Here is a 21,600-nt window from a genome sequence, read left to right on the forward strand (position 1 = left end):
ACGGAGCAACTAAGCCCGTGGCCACAACTACTGAAGCCCCCCTGTTCTAAGGATTGTGCGCCACAACTACTGAAGCCCATGTGCCTAGAGCCTGTGCTCCACAACAAGAAGAAGCCACCACAATGAGAAACCTGTGCACCACAAGGAAGAGTAGCCCCCGGTCACCGCAACTAGAGAAAGTCCATGCACAGCAACGAAGACCCAATGCAGCCAAAAAAAAAAAAAAAATTGTGATTGGGTATTGACTTTTATCCAGTGCTTTTATTATAGTCATTGAGATAGATCTAATGTTTTCTTTCTCCTTTGTTACTACGGTGAATATGCAAACCCCCTCCTTCTGGATTCCTGAGAAGATCCCAACTCGATCATGATATGACATCTATAAAACACTGATAAACTTGATTTGCTCTTCTTTTTTTTTTTTCTTTCTTTCTTTTTTTTTTTTTTTTAAAGGATTCTTGCTTCTGTGTTCATGACTTCCTTTTCTTTTACTGGCCATGTGTGGTTTTTAGAGTATTTCTATTTTCTAGAAGTGTTTGTATAAGGTTGAATTGTCTTTTCCTTGGAAGTTCAGTAGGACATGCCTGTAAAAATATTTAGATCTGGTCTTAATGGGAAAAATTAACCAATGAGTCTTTAATAGTAATAGGATTATTCGGCTTTGTCCGTCTCCTTTTAAAGTTTTTTAAATGGGATAATTCAATTTAGTAGAATAGTAGAAAGAACTCCCATGTGCCTGTTACTTCAAGTTACTGATCATTTTGTCCACCCCCCCACCCTTGTTTTTTTCTGCTGGAGTTCTTAAAAGCAAATCCCAGACTTGTCATTTCACTAGAAATACTTAAATATATGTCTCTTAGGACTTATTTTAACTTAACTATGCTATTGTCATACCCAACAAAATTAATAATTTCTTAATATTACTCACTATTCAGTCTATATTATCCTGATTCTCTTCAAATGTATTTCCAGTTAGTTTGAATCAGGATCCAAATGAGGTATGTTTGGTTGTTGAATGATAACAGCTTCTCTCGTTCTCTTTTTTTTTCCTTCCCCCTTTTATGCCATTGATTTGTTGGAGAAGCTAGGACACTTATCCTATGTAATTTCTTTTTGATTGAGGTTTATTGAGTATTTTATGAGGAATTTATTCATTTTTCTCTCTTCAGGTTTTTTGTGTGAAATTGATTAGTAGGTCCACTTTCTCTTTTTATTTTCTTTTTTCCTTAACTTTCCCAGAAGTTTATCTTTTATTCCTCTCTTCAAAGAACCAAATTCTGATTTTGTTAATAACCTCTCAGTTCTATCTCCATTTTTCTATTTTGTTTAATTGCTTTTATATTTGATCATCTTTTTCTTACTGTTCTTTTTTTAACATAATAACTTGGATACTTGTTAATTTCAAGCTTTATTTTCTAACATAAACCTTTAAGTTTTGTTTTTGTTTTTTTTTTATTTACTTATTTATTTATTTATTTATTTATGGTTGTGTTGGGTCTTCGTTTATGTGCGAGGGCTTTCTCCAGTTGCGGCAAGCGGGGGCCACTCTTCATCGCGGTGCGCAGGCCTCTCACTATTGCGGCCTCTCCTGTTGCGGAGCACAGGCTCCAGACGCGCAGGCTCAGTAATTGTGGATCACGGGCCTAGTTGCTCCGCAGCATGTGGGATCTTCCCAGACCAGGGCTCGAACCCATGTCCCCTGCATTGGCAGGCAGACTCTCAACCACTGCGCCACCAGGGAAGCCCAACTTTTAAGTTTTGAAATGTAGTATTTTTACTATTTCTCAGTTTGTGATTTCTCCTTTATCACTTATGTATGTGTGTAGTTTTCTTTTTTATTTTTTATTAATTTTTAAAATATTTATGTATTTATTTGGTTGCACCAGGTCTTAGTTGTGGCAGGCAAGCTTCTATAGTTGCAGCTCGCCGGCTCCTTGGTTGCAGCATGTGGGCTCCTTAGTTGTGGCATGTGAACTCTTAGTTGTGGCATGCATGTGGGATCTAGTTCCCTGACCAGGAATTGGACCCGGGCCTCCTGCGTTGGGAGCAGAGTCTTAACCACTGTGCCACCAGGGAAGTCCCTGTGTATTTTTGATTTAAAAAAATTTTTTTTTTCTTTGGCTGTGCTGTACGGCTTGTGGGATTTTAGTTACCTGACCAGGGATTGAACCCAGGCTCTCAGCAGTGAAAGCACAGAGTCCTAACCAGTGGGCTGCCAGGGAATACCCCATGTGTATTTTTTAAGTTTCTAAATAGGTAGAGATTATTTTTATTTTTTCCTAAATGTTTAATACCAAAAAGATGCTGATGATGGAATGTTTCCTTGTATACTCCAGGGGGAAAGTAGAATGCAAAATCGCTTAAAAGTATATATGGGGACTTCCCTGGTGGCACAGTGGTTAAGAATCTGCCTGCCAATGCAGGGGACACAGGTTCGAGCCCTGGTCTGGGAAGATCCCACATGCTGCGGAGCAACTAAGCGTGTGCGCCACAACTACTGAGCCACGTGCCACAACTACTGAAGCCTGCGCGCCTAGAGCCCGTGCTCAGTGATGAGAAGCCACTGCAATGAGAAGCCCACGCACTGCAACTAAGAGTAGCACCCATTTGCCGCAACTAGAGAAATCCCGTGCGCAGCAATGAAGACCCAACACGGCCAAAAATAAATAAATAAATAAATAAATAAATAAATATATTTTTTTAAAGTATATATGATTCCAGTATTGTGAATTATGTAAATAGAAGGAAATGATGAAGGAAATATATCATTATATTGATATTAAGCAGTTGCCTTTTGAGTAGTGATGTCAGGTAAATTTTATTTGAAACCTTATTCATATTCCACAACTATTCATAAGACATTTTATTTTTATGATGGAGGGGCACATGATTTTTCCAAAGGAAAGAGAATTAATTCTGTAAAAATCTGGACTCTAAATCATGTCCTGAGATCCTGGGATATAATTCAGTTCAACTAAAATATGACCAGTTGCTTATCTCTGTTGGGCATTAGGCAAGGAGTTGGTATGTAAGTGGTAAGACATGTTATTCCCGGAGTTACAGTCTGGGTGCATAGGTGGGGTGAGGGGTGGTGATGGGGAAGAGATGGCAGGAGAGCAGGAAAGATAGACACACATGTTCATTTCAGTGCCATGATAGAATGCAAAAGAACAGGAAGGACACATAGAAGAAGAATTGTACTTATGGACCAACACGATCATTATTAAAGTGGTATCTTGTCTTTGATGGATGGGTTATTTTATTTTATTTTTTTAAATGTGTTTCACTGCCTAATAGTTAACACTGACAATCCAAGGAATGAGCAAGTGCTGGGAGAAAATGCCCAAGTGGGTTTTCTTCCCTAGATGAGAGAGACTAGAGATTTCTTCTTTTTTTTTTTAATTTTATTTATTTATTTATTTATGGCTGTGTTGGGTCTTCATTTCTGTGCGAGGGCTTTCTCTAGTTGCGGCAAGCGGGGGCCACTCTTCATCGTGGTGCGCGGGCCTCTCAACTATCGTGGCCTCTCTTGTTGTGGAGCACAGGCTCCAGATGCGCAGGCTCAGCAATTGTGGCTCACGGGCCTAGTCGCTCCGCGGCATGTGTGATCTTCCCAGACCAGGGCTTGAACCCGTGTCCTCTGCATTGGCAGGCAGATTCTCAACCACTGCGCCACCAGGGAAGCCAGATGGGTTATTTTTTAATAGGATTATCAGTTGTGGATTCAAGTATATTTAATTTTTAAATACCCAGAAGTGCCCTTTTAATGTTAAAACTACTTGGAGAATTAAAACTCAAAACACCTCAATCTATATAATGAGTTAGTACTGTCAACAGGTCAACCAGGGACAATTTTGCACCTCCAGGGAACATTTGGTGATATATGGAGACATTTTTGATGTCACAAATGGGTTAGAGCTACTACTGGTATTAAGAGGAGAGACCAGGGATTTGCTGAGTATCTTAAAATGCATAGGACAATCTCCCCTTCCCCCCAAAGAATTATCCAGCCTAGAATGTTTAATAGTGCCAAGGATGAGAAACCTAGGTTAATCCATAATTTCTGCATCCTCTTTCTCAGGGATGGGGCAGAGGTGGAATGGTAGTGGTTTGTCGGTTGTTGAAGAAACTAGAGGCATGGTTTTTGTATCCTGTTCAGCTAGATTTTGGTTAAGGAAAACTAATCTGTAGTCTGAAGTCAGGTCAAAGCAAATTCATTCAGCTTTGTGGCAGGCACTGTGTGATGGGAATTTGGTAAAGAGTGGTAAGCAGCTCCTGTCTTCCTGGAGCTTACACTGAATGGTTTACAAAGGGGAGATCTTTTTTATCAGTTGTCTTTGTTTATTATTATATTTTAAATCTTTTGTTCTGAATTTATTTTGTGTATAGATAAGCTATTTTAAGCTCTTCTAAGGAATTCTGGAATAGTATACAACTTTTTAAAATTTTAATCTATTTATTTTTTATTGCTTTGGGTCTTTGTTGCTGTGCGCGGGCTTTCTCTAGTTGCGTCGAGCAGGGGCTACTCTTTGTTGCGGTGCGCAGGCTTCTCATTGCGGTGGCTTCTCTTGTTGCGGAGCACGGGCTCTAGGCACATGGGCTCAGTAGTTGTGGCTCGCGGGCTCAGTAGTTGTGGCTTGTGGGCTTAGTTGCTCTGCACACATGTGGGATCTTCCCGGACCAGGGATCGAACCCGTGTCCCCAGCATTGGCAGGGGGATTCTTAACCACTGTGCCACCAGGGAAGTCCGGTATACAACTTAATTGTGTTTCTTTTTCATGACTGTCAATACAAACTTTTGGCAACTCATGTAATGGGGGTTGTACTAAGATGTATTCCTCTTTTCTCTGGTCTCATTTTAGGTACAGTTTATAAGTGTTCAAACTTGTTGGCATGACAATAATTTATATATATTTATATATATATATAAAACCTTTTTTTTAGTATAATATGAAAAACTAATACAAATAGTATTCCATGAAGTGAGGTTTAGAAATGATATTTAGTGCTTATCAAGAACAAAGTATAGAGAACTTTGTAATTTTGACTCTGTCATACTTTAACCTTTATCTTTCCTCTTTGTTTTTAGATTTTGGTTCTCTGTTTGACTTGGAGCACGACTTACCAGATGAATTAATCAACTCTACAGAATTGGGACTAACCAATGGTGGTGATATTAGTCAGCTTCAGACGAGCCTTGGCATGGTACAAGATGCAGCCTCTAAACATAAACAACTGTCAGAATTGCTGCGTTCTGGTAGTTCCCCTAACCTCAACATGGGGGTTAGCGGCCCAGGCCAAGGCATGGCCAGCCAGGCCCAACAGAACAGTCCTGGATTAGGTTTGATAAATAGCATGGTCAAAAGCCCAATGGCACAGGCAGGCTTGACTTCTCCCAACATGGGGATGGGCACTAGTGGACCAAATCAGGGTCCCACACCATCTGCAACAGGTATGATGAACAGTCCAGTAAATCAACCTGCCATGGGAATGAACACAGGGATGAATGCTGGCATGAATCCTGGAATGTTGACTGCAGGCAATGGACAAGGGATGATGCCTAATCAAGTCATGAACGGTTCAATTGGAGCAGGCCGGGGGCGACCTAATATGCAGTACCCAAACCCAGGCATGGGAAATGCTGGCAACTTAATGACTGAGCCACTGCAGCAAGGCTCTCCCCAGATGGGAGGACAAACAGGATTGAGAGGGCCCCAGCCTCTTAAGGTAAGTGCAGTTCTGGTTTCTGTGTACCATCAGTATGTTTTTCAGTACTCCAGTGATGGAGGAGGAGGGCTTGAGGTCAGTTATTCATTTATTCTTTACTGTTCATGTTTAATCTTCTTACATCATGTAGCATTTCCCACATATTTTATGCCAGGGATCTACTGTGTTGTCACAAGTTTTATGAAGCTCTTATATTAAATGTAAGTAATTCCTTTTTTTATTTTTTTTACAAATGATTGCCAGCTAATTCCTGTTCCCTGTGGCACAAGTATTAGAATATTTTCATTTCATTTCTAATTCATCTCATTTTAACCTTCATAGCCTTCCTTAAAATAAACAACAACACAGTTTTGAGATAGCCAGCATTATACTATCTTCAGGTAGACTTTATTTGTTCCCATTGCTTGGAATGTCCCTGGTTTTTAAGAGATGTGTTATTTTTTTTCTTAATGGTTGATGGAAGTTAAGGTGCATTAGTTTACTATAAAGCCTCAACCAACATTCCAGGTCTTCCAATTATCCTGATTTTGGCTGTTATTTGAAAGGTTTAGAGAAAAACAGGTTTTGTGTTTCATAGAGGGGCCATGCAGTGTGAATTGTTCTCTTGGCCTTCCCCATCCCTGGGCCTGTCCTGAGTGCTGTGTTGGCTCTCTCGCTCCATCTTCTGTTCCCTGACCAGGGATCGAACCCATGCCCCCTTCAGTGGAAGCACGGAGTCCTAACCAGTGGACTGCCAGGGAAGTCCGAAAGGCTTTTCTTTTTTAAAAAGCCTACTTTCTTAGCCTTATTAAGTAGAGAACGCTAAATATATTTTTAAAAACCTTTTAAATGTGTACTCTATGTATAATTAAGATGTTATAAGCATATATTGGATGTTTATTCCTCCATATTTTTCCTACACATTTTATTCCTTTTTCTTAAAATGGTATCACACTATGTTTGCCAGTGCCTGGCATGTAGTTAGTAAATACTTGTTGAATGAAAGAGATGGCTTTGCTTGGAAGGTGATACTAGAGATGGGAGAGATTTTCACAAGGAGTCAGGAGCAAGCTTGCTCTGTAAGAGGAATAATTTGAGCAGGCATTGGGACTTCTATATTCCTGAGAAGAATGATGGTGAGAGTTCAAGGATGAAATGAAGACATACGGATGAATTGGGAGTGGGGGCACTGAGGTCACATGTAGATAAATGAAAGCCCTTAAATATTTTTTTTTGCTACAGGATAAAGAATATTGACATCTTGACTTAGGAAAAAATTCTGTTTGGCATCACTATCTACTCTATAGGTTCTCCCTTCCTGGCACTTTTATGTTGCTGTTTTGATGTGGTTTACTTAGAACACTTGGAGTGAGAACCTGAAACAAGAAGGTAGAATATTTATAGGTACCTCTTCTAGATTTCTAGGAACCTGCCTGTGAAGAGTCCCTGCCCTCCTGATGTTTATATGGGGGGTGGGGGGGCAGGGATGACAGACGTTAAACCTTCACCGATTGAACAAATATTTACTGAGTCCTAGCTTTGATGCTGAAGATAGAGCAGTGAATAAACTCACTTCATGGAACTTACTTTCTTTTTTTTTCTTTTTTTTCTTTTTTTTTTAAATATAAATTTATCTTATTTATTTATTTTTGGCTGCGTTGGTCTTCGTTGCTGCGCGTGGGCTTTCTCTAGTTGGGGCAAGCGGGGGCCTCTCATTGCAGTGGCTTCTCTCGTTGCAGAGCATGGGCTCTAGGCACATGGGCTTCAGTAGTTGCGGCACGCGGGCTTCAGTAGTTGTGGCTCGTGGGCTCTAGAGCGCAGGCTCAGTAGTTGTGCTGCACGGGCTTAGTTGCTCCGCGGTATTTGGGATCTTCCCAGACCAGGGTTCGAACCCGTGTCCCCTGCTTTGGCAGACGGATTCTTAACCACTGCTCCACCAGGGAAGCCCGGAACTTACTTTCTAGTGTACACGTAAGATATAAATTCATAGTATTCCAGGTAAGTGCTGTGAAGAAAAATGAAGTAAGGAAAGGCGCATTGGGAGAAGGCCTAGGTTGAGAGTGGGGCACTGTCCTATTTCTAATCTAAATCACAAATTTCTGCATCAACATTGTTTCAGGGACTGGATATATAGCAGTAAATTAATCAGACAAAAATCCCTGTCCCTGTGGAGCTTATATTTTCATGGAAAGGGGCAATTCAAATATAAAAACTTAATTATTAAAATATTTCCTTGTTTTAAATGAGTCCCACCTATATTTTATATTTGAAAGTTGATGTAAATTGTTACTTTTGGAGCTCTTCTCTTAAAATTAACATCAGTTTGTGTTGCACTTTGGCATGTGATGCTAAAGAGTGTTTAACCTATAAAGTTTTAAAGTAAGAGCAATGATTGATTTGTTGCATCTTTGTCTTTCTTGGGTGTTCTTGGATAGGCAAGGAGTGAAGCAGGTAGGAAGAACCAGTTAGGAGGGTATTAAGTATAAGGCAGGGAGGAAGAATCCATGTTGAGAGAGAAAAAGACAGATCTTAATGCCATATCCTGATGGGTTCTAAAGAGGAAGATCTTATTCCCAAATTTACAATTTAGATGGGTGTGGTTTTAGGTGTACAATATCAATTTGAAAAATAGTCCCTATGGGGTGATGACACCCACCTAAACTAAGGCAGTGGTATAAGAGTAATAGGACTGAGTCTAGAAAACGTTTAGGATTGGTTGTCGGTTCTGTTCTGAGAGATCCCTAGTCTTCCTTGTTTATCATTGTACATGCTGCCCTGCCCCCGCCATGGTTAACATAGTGCCTGGCGAATGACTTGGATATAGATGTATTTATCAAATCTGATAGGCTGGAGGACGTGTCAGGATGTAGTTTAATTTGTTATTATTTGGTGAATCACGGAGTCACATTTTCACATTTAGTATCGGTGTGCACTACTGTTGATGCCTGCAAGTCTTATTAAGGGATTTTTGTCCCTATGTTAAATGTTCCTAAACTGTTACATTTGTTGTATATTGGGCACTACTTTTTTATTTGTCAGTGTTTGATACCATGGTGTGTCTTATATGTTCCTGTGTTCCCTTTTTTTTTTATAAATTTATTTATTTTTGGCTGTGTTGGGTCTTCGTTTCTGTGCGAGGGCTTTCTCTACTTGTGGCAAGTGGGGGCCACTCTTCATCGCGGTGCGCGCGGGCCTCTCACTATCGCGGCCTCTCTTGTTTTGGAGCACAGGCTCCAGACGCGCAGGCTCCAGACGCGCAGGCTGAGTAGTTGTGGCTCACGGGCCCAGTTGCTCCGCGGCATGTGGGATCTTCCCAGACCAGGGCTCGAACTCGTGTCCCCTGCATTGGCAGGCAGATTCTCAACAACTGCGCCACCAGGGAAGCCCCTGTGTTCCCTTTTAATGTATTGAACACTAAGAAACAACCTGTAGTGTCAGATTTATTTTTAAAGAAAGATAAAATAGTCCCCTGCAGGTCCTTTGGTTTTAGTTGCCTGGAACTGTTTGTGGCTTCCTGGTTCTCTGCCTTTTCAGTTTAGGTGGAGATCTGTATCGCTGCTGTTCAGGTAGGTGGTAGTTAGTTGGACATCTGGATCACATTAGCTATAGAGAAGGGAACAAGATCAAATAACTAACTACAGTGTAGCAGAAATTAAGTACAGTATATTCCCTTCCTATTCTATTTCGTGGGGGAGTAGTGGGGGGTAGGTAAATAGAAAGGGTAGCGGTGGGGTGTTGGTTGCATTTCATTTTCTAACACTGGCAGCAGAACTCTGAGGGAGATAGGTAAACAAAAAGCCCGAGAGTCTTTGTTGGTCAGAGTGACCAGAAGTGTCAGGAATGAATTACTGCCAGCTGACCAGCAGTTAGTATAATCTGTATATTTGAGACCGTAGTCTGCTACAGAGTGAACTTGGAGTTTCTAGGTAATGCATTGTGATTGAGGGAACAAGCAATGTCAGGAATTGGTTGAAACTCGGTTGGTGTAGGCAGTCAAGGCAATATCTATGTGAACAAATGTGTGAAGGACCAGATTCTACTAGGATGTGTTTGATAAAGGCATTATGCTTATTAACAGGAGACATCAAGGCATCTTCCAAATCCCAGCATTTTATCTATATAAATTATGGACTCTTAAATGGCTTTTGTTTTATGTCTACCATAAATTTCCATGCTAATAAGAAATACAAGTAAAATATAACTCCTCCAGGTGTAGGCGAGCATACTATTGGAACTATATTAGTATAAATATTAGTACTTTAAAAGCAATATGTGGCAGTAGCACTCCCAGCCACATTGGAAACTACCAAAAGAAACCTGAACTTTGTGTTTAAGCCTGTTTTTGTATTTGATTGTCCCTACAATCTTGCTGGCCAGATTCACGTAGGAAATTCCAGTTATTGGAGACGGAATAAATTTTTTACTCTGGATGCTTCCCATTCATGCTTGCCTCATTTTTTTATGCTTTCACCTACACTGTGCCACTTCCCTCAGTCTCATTCCCTATCATCATCCCTGTCTCTTTGCGAATTTAATATTTTATTTCCTTTACAGGTTAGCATTCAGGAGTAAAAAATAGGAAAGGAGGGTGTGCCACTCACTGCCTAGTTGTAGGGAAAGGGAAAAGCTTAAGCAAATGCTGGCGATTCAAGAAGCATGATGCTCTCAGGTTTGCAAGTTAATGGGTATAGGAGATAGGATACCATGCAGAAGTAGTCAGTTCTCATGAAGATCATGAAAGATCTGGTATACCATGGTTTTCCCCCCTTGTGAGTAGAAAAAAGTGAGGACAGAAGGCAAGAAAACCTGTTAGTCACAGTCTACAAAAGCTGTGATGAAGAGCTTTGTATTGACAGTGACAGTGGGCATGGATACATGGGAATGATGGGGATTGGGTGGCTAGAGGCAGAATTTGAAGGACCCTTTGGTAGAATTGGATCTGTCTGAGAAGGATATAGAAATCTAGTATGACTCCTTTTAATTGAACAGTAGCTGTAGTGTCATTAGTTTCCATTCTGAGTGCTTGCTAGTAGGTGATGATTGACTTACAGTGGGGTCTTATGTGGAAGGATAGAATTGTAAGTTGCATCATTGTTATCAGTAAAACATTTGGTTTTTGAATAATTAATACTCTGTTCTTTAAGTTAATCATTATACAGTATGATGGTTCCACATGGACTTACATAAACACAGGAAAAAACTTACCTTTTTTTTCTTTTTTCTTTTTTTTTTTTGGCCATACCGCACAGCATGTGGGATCTTAGTTCCACGACCAAGGATCGAACCTGTGCCCCCTTGGATTGGGAACGTGGAGTCCTAATCACTGGACTGCCAGGGAATTCCCAAAACTTACTTTTTAAAGTACATAGGGATTGCAAATACACTCAGATTACTTTAAGAGCCAAGGAGGCAATTTAATAAAGCAGCTAGGTGTAAGACAGCAAGAAATGGTGCAGACTTTGGAGTTTGCGTGCTATATCTAAAGTCTTCTACCTTTTATATAAACAAAATGCTGGAATAAGCATTTTGATATATCAAGTTCTCTAATATATTTAAGGATTAGATGGTTTATTGAGTTGAGTTGAATTTATTAAGTTATAGTTTGCACATTAAATGAAAGTTATTTAGTGCATTAAAAGTGGAGATGAATGGCAGAGCCTGCTTAGTAGATGTAGCTAAATAAGACGCTTATACATTTTTCTAAAATGTTTATCTTATATTTACAGCAAACAGCTCTAAATTTACTGTACCTCAGGCCCCTAGATTATAGTCTGTTTATGTATACAGAGAGTTTCTTTTAAAATTGTCTTTGTAAATTAGGAAGTGGAAAAGGAAAGGAAATAGTAATGTCCTATTAGTGTGGGGAATGAGATTTAATTTCTCTTCTGTTTCTTGTTCTTAGATGGGAATGATGAACAACCCTAATCCTTACGGTTCACCATACACTCAGAATTCTGGACAGCAGATTGGAGCCAGTGGCCTTGGTCTCCAGATTCCGACAAAGTCTGTACTACCAAATAGCTTATCTCCATTTGCAATGGACAAAAAGGCAGTTCCTGGTGGAGGAATGCCCAACATGGTGGGTAGTAATCTGTTTACAGATTTGTCTTCCATCTGACACTTTAACAGAAGAATTGTATTAAACCTTTTATGTCTTCTATTATACTATACACACTAGGATGTAATGGATGGCCCCTGTGATCGAGGAAGCTTGTGCCTTCCTTCCATTTCACATGGTGTTTTTTTACTTGCAGTATTGACCAGTAAGGATGTTGTCCAAATAGGAGCAAGTGGGGCTGCTACAATGAAAGTTTTGGGGTCCTGCCATATGCAGCTTCTCCTTGTGAGCAATTCTTTCTGTAGGATACAAAAGTGGAACCTTTTTCCTCTTGGGAAGGACTCTCTGAAAAAGGATTCCAACTCTCGATCACCATATCTACTGATTTGTATCTGATACTATTACACAGAAGTAACTTCCCTTTCAAAGTTACAAATTGTTTTTAACAGTGATTTTCGTTATGGTAAAATCTCCAAAGCTTCTAACATTGCTATTTTTCTAAAGTTAAACTATCTCTATTTGTAAATATGTCAAGTAGTCCATGTTCATCTTTGGAAAAAATTGTCCTGTAGGAATTTTATTTCCTTTTCAGATGTTTTAGGTTTTTTGCTTTGTGTCCCATAGTCATTGAATGCCTATATTTCAGATACTCCGCTAAGTACTGGAGACAGAAAGATGAATAAAACATGGCATTTCTGCCTCCAGAAATGTTTACTTTTTTATTAGGAAAAACCAAATTTCTTCCAGGGTTTACAGAAACTAATTTTTCACCCACCTGAAAGACCCCTGCCAGCTCTGCCAAGAAGCTCTTCACTATCCTTCAAAACCTAACTTGAACACGCTCTTCACAAAAGATCCCTTCCTTTCCCCCCTCGCACTGGAGTTTACCATGTCCTTCTCTTTCTGTTTTCAGAAGAGTTGCTTCAGAGCAACCAAATTCAAATAATACATTTTTAAAAAATTTTTATTGGAGTATAGTTGTTTTACAATTGTCCTTCTCTTTCTTTTGCTCTCTGTATGTTATACATATTTTGATTATATTGCTTGCTAATGTAGCAATTTGTTTTCTTGTTAAATTGAGCTTCTTGTTGGTAGAAGTCATCATTTATCGTAGAATCCCCTGTGTCAAAAAATTGGGTCTGGTACATGGTAGACTGTCCTTAAAGGTTTTCATCGAAAATCTCCAAGTCCGTATTTATTAAGGAGGTAGCACACTATGACACCTAACATCAAATGTATCTTTATTGTTTTATCCCTTAGGGCCAGCAGCAGACCCCGCAGGTCCAGCAGCCAGGCCTGGTGACTCCGGTGGCCCAAGGGATGGGTTCTGGAGCCCACACAGCTGATCCAGAGAAGCGCAAGCTCATCCAGCAGCAGCTTGTTCTTCTTTTGCACGCTCACAAGTGCCAGCGGCGAGAGCAGGCCAATGGGGAAGTGAGGCAGTGCAACCTTCCCCACTGTCGTACAATGAAGAACGTCCTTAACCACATGACACACTGCCAGTCAGGCAAGTCCTGCCAAGGTGAGTGGACTCAAAGGGTTTTTGTGCTCAGCAATTAATTTTTTTTTTTTTTACAGTTAGAGCTGATCACATTTTCTCTCTTCTATTTTGAGACTCCTTACTGATAATGCGTTACTCTGTATTAAGTTATGATAAAATTCAGTATCATGTTGTGAATGAGTATCTAGAGATGTAGTAGGAGAGGAAGTTTTAGATTCTTCCCTTTTGGGGTGATACTTACTGACTTTCATTTGCCCCAGCATAGCTTTAAATATTATTGAGGGTTTGCTAATTATCATGTAGGCCAATACTAAAAGAATGTTACCTAACTTAATACAGTTTGTATATTTATAGAGTCATTAGAAATCTGTGTGTTGGTTTTTTTTTTTAATTTTTATTGGAGTATAGTTGATTTACAATGTTGTGTTAGTTTCTGCTGTACAGCAAAGTGAATCAGTTAAACATATACATATATCCACTCCTCTTTAGATTCTTTTCCCATATAGGTCATTACAGAGTATTGAGTAGAGTACCTGTGCTATACAGTAGGTCCTTATTAGTTATCTGTTTATATATAGTAGTGTGTATATTGTCGATCCCAATCTCCCAGTTTATCCCCCCCTCTCTTTCCCCCCTGGGAACCATAAGTTTGTTTTTTTACACCTGTGACTATTTCTGTGTTGTAAATAAGTTCATTTGTACCATTTTTTTTTTAAAGAGAAATCTGTTTTTATAGGTTTTTTTTTTTTTAATTTATTTATTTTTGGCTGCATCGGGTCTTTGTTGCTGCACGGGGGCTTTCTCTAGTTGTGGCAGGTGGGGGCTACTCTGTTGTGGTGCGCGGGCTTCTCATTGCAGTGGCTTCTCTTGTTGCGGAGCACAGGTTCTAGGCGCGTGGGCTTCAGTAGTTGTGGCTCCCGGGCTCTAGAGCACAGGCTCAGTAGTTGTGGCACACGGGCTTAGTTGCTCTGCAGCATGTGGGGTCTTCCCGGACCAGGGATCGAACCCATGACCCCTGTATGGCAGGCGGATTCTTTTTTTTTTTTTTTTTTCAGGCGGATTCTTAACCACTGCGCCACCAGGGAAGTCCCCAGGTTTTTATAATGTAAAGTAGATTGCACAGCTTTGTGGTGAAAAATAGGGGCTCTGGAAACCAGACCGCTTGAGTTTGAATCGCACTTTGGGCGCTCTGTGACTTTGTACACATTACTTAACCAGTTTTTGCCTGTTTTCTCAACTGTAAAATGGGAGGATTAATAACTACCCTATAGAGGTGTTATGAAGATACAATGAGTTAATAACATTTGTAGCCCTCATTATGTGATCGATAAGTTAGCTAATAGTAATGTAAAAATATAACCTGCATTTGAAAAAAGAATCATTTTTTTTCTTTTTAGTGGCACACTGTGCATCTTCTCGACAAATCATTTCACACTGGAAGAATTGTACAAGGCATGATTGTCCTGTGTGTCTACCCCTTAAAAATGCTGGAGATAAGAGAAATCAACAGTGTAAGTGACTAAATCTTTTGAAGCTTTTATATCAAAAGTATTCTTAGACTCACCAGTGCAACTTGGTGAGATGTAGAGTACCTCTTGATTGTGTGAAGTTCCTGTGACTGCCTAGTGCTATCATACTAGATTATTTCCACTTACCACTAACTTCATATTAATAAGGTTAGAATGGAAGTACTTATTACCTAAAATAAGATCCAGAAAGATCATTGCTTTGACATTGGGCAAGTTACTCTTTTGTACCTGTGATCTAAATATTTAGATAATTTGAAATTAATGTAAAAAGAAAGAAGAGAGTTTGAGATTATTTTTAGAAGCCTGGGGTGATGAGCTTTTCTTAGAGGAAAGACAAGTCAAAAGTAGAAAGTGCAGCCACCACACCTCCTTTAGAAACAAAATATTTAGCATTTAGGATTGAAAGATAAATTTGGAACTATATATATAGCATGTTTTTAAAAAGTAATTAAATTCCATAAGTTAATGAAGAAATCATAAATAGCCCAGTAGAGAATTGGGATTAGGAAATAGTTCACTAGAGGGAGGAAATACCAAAAAGTTCCCTATTAAATTAAGGAATGAAGTAAAGTACCATTTCTCTCCTGTCACATTGATAGAAATGATGCTTCCTGGTGTTGGCTTTTGTGTGGCTCTGAGGCATTTCATACACCCTGATGGGAATATTGATACACCCTGTGGGAAGGCTTTTGGGTATTTTGCATCAACAGCTTTTCATGCCAATGATCCCCTTTGACCAATCAGTTCTGCGTCTAGAAGTTTTTTCAAGGAAATAATGGGAAACAAGATGTGTGTATTTCATAATCACATAACAATAATTTTGTGTTTAAAATTCACTCAGACATCGTAGTGTTTTCTTTCTCACCATCTTTAATGTTGTAATACTGTTTCTTCTGTTTTCTCTAGCAATTCTGACTGGAGCACCAGTTGGACTTGGAAATACTAGCTCTCTAGGGGTGGGTCAACAGTCTGCTCCCAGCCTAAGCACTGTTAGTCAGATTGATCCCAGCTCTATAGAAAGGGCTTATGCAGCCCTTGGACTACCCTATCAAGTAAATCAGATGCCAACACAGCCCCAGGTGCAAGCAAAGAACCAGCAGAACCAGCAGTCTGGACAGTCTCCCCAGGGGATGCGGCCCATGAGCAACATGAGTAAGTCTGTGTCCTCCTAGTGACAGATGTGATACCAGTTGTGTGTGTAAATACCATGTAATATGCAAGGTTAACGTCTTAGTTTATTTTAGTCTCTGTGTGTGTCTGTCTGTCTCTCTTCTTGTCTCTCTTTCTCTACCTGTCTCCCTCTCTTACTTTTTTTGTTACATGATTAATTTTTTGAAGTAACTTTTAAAAGATTATAGTGTAGAAATCCCCTTGTAATCCACATACCAGAGGCAACTGCTTTTGGTTTATATCCTTCTTAATCCTGTTATGCATATATTAGTTCATATTTCTAGAAATGGGATCCCATGTGTTATAACAGACTATTTCTTTACACAATGTGGACATCTTTCAGTTTCCATGTCTAATGTATCCTTTTTAATACTTGTATTTTGTTGCATAGAACGGTGTGTTACAGGTGGACATTTAAGTTTCCAAATTTTTTGATATTTTAAACGGCACAAAGAAACTGTTTTGGCTTGGCACAAAGAAACTGTTTTGGCTCGAAGTATTCTTTTGGTAGTATTCTTTTGATTTGAAATGTTTGGTTGTTGTTAATATAGATTTCTACATATCTGGCAGCAGTAGTCATTTGCCTTTGAAATAGTTTATCAAATACACTTGTTCTCCTAACCTCTTCCTATGATAAAACTGAGAGGGAAGGGGAAGTGTGAGCAGTGTTCTAATATCCTAAGTTGGGAGTGGCTTTTATTCTCTAATTGTATGGTAAAATAAAGGAGATTTGCCCTATGACTGTCCCTTTACTGTCAGGCAGTTGAACATCTAAGCAATTTTGTATAAATAGTTAAATACCCAGCACAGGTAAGCTCATAAGTTTTAATTATTTGCCTCTTATTCTAAAATTGTTCTTGATGATGAAGTTCTTCTGTAATTAGACAACTGTCTAATTTGGAATAATCTACCATGCTTTTTCTTTTGAAACCCATTTTCATCCCTCTATTAATAAGTGCAGTAGGCTTTAGTTTCTGCACATTGTTTGATTCTAAATGAGAAAATTGGGCACGCTACTCTTGTAAGAATGTAAATCTTACTGATTTTTATTTTTTATTTTTTAATTTTTTAAAATTTATTTATTTATTTATTTATGGCTGTGTTGGGTCTTCGTTTCTGTACGAGGGCTTTCTCTAGTTGTGGCAAGCGAGGGCCACCCTTCATCGCGGTGCGCGGGCCTCTCACTATCGCGGCCTCTCTTGTTGTGGAGCACAGGCTCCAGACGCGCAGGCTCAGTAATTGTGGCTCACGGGCCCAGTTGCTCCGCGGCATGTGAGATCTTCCCAGACCAGGGCTCGAACCCGTGTCCCCTGCATTGGCAGGCAGATTCTCAACCACTGCGCCACCAGGGAAGCCCCTGATTTTTATTTTTAACTTAAGGAAATGTACACTATTTCATAACAAGCAATGCTAACTTGTTAAACAGTTATAGAGAAAGGAGTTTTAAAAACTGGACTAGAAACTGGAATGAAGAGCATTCCTGCCTTTCAGGCTTGTTTTCACGCTCTTGTTTATTAATAGAGATCTGAGGACTTCGTTTCCCCCCTCTTCCACCTCCCTCCCTCTCTCCCTCTCTCTCTCTCTCTCTCTCCCTCTCCCTCTTTCCCTCCCCCCCCCCCCCCCGACTTATGATTGCTTTTTTCCTCTCTCTTTCCAAGTTATGTAGAGTGCGTCTTCCTTGAGCGTTAGGATCTTGACCCAATGCAGTTGTCTACTCCTGACCTAGATTTTCTTTTTTTTTTTTTTTTTTTTTAATAAATTTATTTATTTATTTTTTGGCTGCATTGGGTCTTCGTTGCTGTGCGCGGGCTTTCTCTAGTTGCATTGAGCAGGGGTTACTCTTTGTTGTGGTGCACTGGCTTCTCATTGCAGTGGCTTCTCTTGTTGTGGAGCACAGGCTCTAGGCGTGCGGGCTTCAGTAGTCGTGGCTCGCAGGCTCTAGAGCACAGGCTCAGTAGTTGTGGCACACAGGCTTAGTTGCTCCGCGGCACGTGGGATCTTCCCGGACTAGGGCTCGAACCCATGTCCCCTGCATTGGCAGGCGGATTCTTAACCACTGCGCCACCAGGGAAATCCCCTAGATTTTCATTTTTGTAATTGGTTGTTTCCCATTACTTTTTCAAGTTTCTATGTATAATTACCAGTTTAGTTCTTGTCATCTTCTTCTGTCATCTGTGTATTTATATGTACATTTATATGTACCCACAGAATTATTTGAAAGTTAACTAGCTTCTTGGATTTCTTTTTCCCCCTTTCTCAGTGTCTTTTAAAAAATTTTTTTAGGATTAAGATTAATCAGGTTTTTCCATTTATTTCTTGTTATTGAGTTAATGGTGCCTTTTTGGTAATAACCATCATTGTGAGCCAGTACTTTTAGAATACCTCAGATATTTCTTTGCTGTGTTAGAGCCCATCTTGAAAACTGGTGTAAAACAAATGTAAAATGTCATCATGGTTTCTTTTCTTCAGGCACAAGGCAGATAGTCAAAGGCCTCCTTTGAAGTAATTTTTCCTTTTATACCAAAGTCCTGTAATGCTGGGACATTCTCAGAGTTATAAATTTTAGGTACCTGTGATTGACAAGGGCATTTGAATAAAAACAGCATTCACTTAGATGTACTGTGTGCTGAAAAAAACATACTAAAGGGGGCATGATCCCTACTTTTGAAACATCTCTAGTTTGGATGGGCAGGTAAGTGACTAAATAGACAAAATAGCAAGATCTCTACTACGTGTATCAGGTTATAGAGATTCTGTAGCAGGGAGGGGAAGAGGGAATCCACTCCAGAACTCCAAATTAGAGCTTTTTACTGTAAGCCTTCCATGACCGTATTTGACCACATTCTTAATCTTCTGGTTCCTATTGAATTCACTTATTCTGTAAAGATTTTGTTAGGGCTTAGAAAAAATATGTATTCTCCTAGGGCTTAGGATTTGCCCTAGGGCTTTAAATATATATGTATATATGTATGTATGTATGTATGTATATATGTACTCACTGAATATTAGGTGCCTTGAATTCTTTTTTTGTTCATTTTCTTTCTGACTTATTCTCTGTCAGTGCCAGTAGTGTCTTTCTTCCTACATTTTTGTATTCTCAAGTGAATGCTCACTCTTAGGGTCTTGAATGCGAACCTGTGTGAGGGTATTCTTCTCAAGTTATGATGGAGCCATTACTTGCAGTAATGGACCTGGATACTTCAGAGGGAATGTTTGGCTGTGTTTTCATGTGCCATCAGAAGGCAGTAAGATAAGCAAATTGATACATAGTGTAATCACTTTTTCTTTTACCTTCATATTGTTGCGACCAGTAAAACAAATCTGTGTTAAGGGTACGTAATTTTTCTGAAAATGAGTATTCACACGTGGAGTGTTCATAGTGACAAGTAGACCACTACCAGCAACTACATTTTAGAGCCTGCCTTGATGATGTCAGAAACAGAGTTCTGCCTAAGCATTTGGGAAGCATGATGAAAGAAGGCAACAGGATTTTTATTAGACATTGTCTAGAAATCTAGTCAATTATTTTCATTTTAGGGAAGTTTTTGTTTTCTTTTTTTTAATTATCTTGGAGGGTATATTAATAAAATTGTATATCAAAATTTTTTAACCACACGAAAATCTAGTTTAGTGTAAATATTGTTTGTTTTTTTGTTTTTAAAGAAATAATATTCATTAAAATCATTAATCGAAAAAGTTAATATATGTACATAGAGCTATTCAAGCCAATTTGAAGGAGTATTCAATTTAAAATGTTTAACCCAAACACTGTTTTTCATTCCCCTCCCTAGGGGTCATCATACATGTCCTCACATAGATTGTGCTTATGAAAGCACCTGCATATATTAATTCAGTTCCCTAAACAATTTTGGTTCTAGTTTTTAGCTCCTTTTAGCGTCATTACTCTTATGGCTGTCCATACATATATGAGTATAACTGTAAGACAGAATATCAAGTGGAAATCCTAAGTCAATGTATGCATGCATTTTTTCATTTGTTTAGCAGTTACCAAATAGCTCTCCCAAGAGTGGGTCAGTTTACACATCTATGAATTTTTATTGAAAATGCTTCTTTTCCCAAACCTTTCTCAACACTTGGTGTTCTCAAACTTTATAAAAAAGTTTTCACAGGAATTCCCTGGCGGTCCAGTGGTTAGGACTCCACGCTTCCACTGCAGGGGGCACAGTTTCGAGCCCTGGTTGGGGAACTAAGATCCCATAAGCCACTAAGATTCCTCAAGCCGCACGGTCAAAAGAAAAAAAAAAGTTTTCACATTTTCATACATAAAAAATATATTACTTTAAGTTTTACTTTAAATGCAGTTGAGCATATTTGCATACTTTTAAAGCTGTTGTATTTCTTTTTTATGTAAATTGCCTATTCCTTTCCTCTTGGATTCTTCATCTTTTTTCACTGGGTTGTAAAGGTACTTTGTGTATTAGCCTTTATATATGTGTTGCTAATTATATCACAAATGATTATTTATTATATACAATGCTAGCATTTTTTCCCCCTGATTTGCCTTCTGTCTCTTGACTTTGTCTATGGTGATTATTTTACTTATTACTCAAATTTCTAAATGTCCTTAAGACTTCTGTTTTGGGTCTTACTTTGAAAGGATAAAAATTTCTGTGATATTTTCTTCTAGTACTTTCATAGCTTTTGCTTTCTCTTCATCCGTTTTTGTTGTTTTTATTGTCGTTGTTGGTATTTAAAACACTCTGTCTTGCTTTTTGTTTTGACCTAGGTGCTAGTCCTATGGGAGTAAATGGAGGTGTAGGGGTTCAAACGTCGAATCTTCTTTCTGACTCGATGTTGCATTCAGCCATAAATTCTCAAAAGTAAGTTTTATCTTGGGTTGTGCCATTTGTCAGATTTCAGACACTTGTTAGAATTCCTTGAGTTTTTTTAATTTGCTTGATTTGAAGATATCCTTGATGAATGAAGACAAATAATATGAGTTTATTCTTTAGGCTCTCTATAACCTCTTTAGAACTTGTATCAATTATTTGGGGTAACTGACACCTTCCCAAATACAGTAGGAAGTTCCATGCAGCTGCTTAAAAAACGAGTTTGCTCTATCCCTGTGTTAACAATTAGTCCATTGCCCAGTGGATTCCCTGGGATAAGCTGTGTCAGAGTGACAGCTTAGTCTTATAACACAAGACTTAGTCTTTTAAACAGAAGACATCATCTACCCCTCCACACAAAGAAATGTTGTGGGTTTAACTCTTTTCCCTCACACAAGTACAAATACATACACACCATTTCCCCCAGACTTCTTTATGTGTAAATAGACTTGTCATAGTGTATCGGCCCTATTGGAGTCATCACTGTCAGCTCTGCTTAAATGAGATCCTCTTTCTCCTACCCTTCTTCACTAAAACTATTTCACTCCTTTTTAAAGCCCAATGATGAGTGAAAATGCCAGTGTGGCCTCCCTGGGTCCTATGCCAACATCAGCTCAACCATCCAGTACTGGAATTCGGAAACAATGGCATGAAGATATTACTCAGGATCTTCGAAATCATCTTGTTCACAAACTGTAAGATTGTTGGCTTGTCTTATTCATAAGGAGTTACCAGGTCAACATGCTACCAATCTGCCAGGCACTTAAACACAAGAGAAATATTACT

General features: G+C 39.1%; 1 protein-coding gene across 1 annotated transcript in view; it reads left to right on the forward strand.

The window, feature by feature from the left end:
• EP300 (E1A binding protein p300) overlaps positions 1 to 21,600 on the forward strand; it is a 74,194-nt gene that overhangs the window by 17,070 nt on the left and 35,524 nt on the right. Inside the window, exons 2-8 of the mRNA XM_059937045.1 lie at positions 5,090 to 5,727; positions 11,609 to 11,785; positions 13,025 to 13,286; positions 14,663 to 14,776; positions 15,701 to 15,946; positions 20,712 to 20,805; positions 21,372 to 21,509. Coding sequence (XP_059793028.1) covers positions 5,090 to 5,727; positions 11,609 to 11,785; positions 13,025 to 13,286; positions 14,663 to 14,776; positions 15,701 to 15,946; positions 20,712 to 20,805; positions 21,372 to 21,509 — 1,669 coding nt within the window. The remainder of the gene's footprint in view (positions 1 to 5,089; positions 5,728 to 11,608; positions 11,786 to 13,024; positions 13,287 to 14,662; positions 14,777 to 15,700; positions 15,947 to 20,711; positions 20,806 to 21,371; positions 21,510 to 21,600) is intronic.

This window comes from Balaenoptera ricei, chromosome 10 (genome assembly GCF_028023285.1).
Source record: "Balaenoptera ricei isolate mBalRic1 chromosome 10, mBalRic1.hap2, whole genome shotgun sequence".
Lineage (NCBI taxonomy): Eukaryota > Metazoa > Chordata > Mammalia > Artiodactyla > Balaenopteridae > Balaenoptera > Balaenoptera ricei.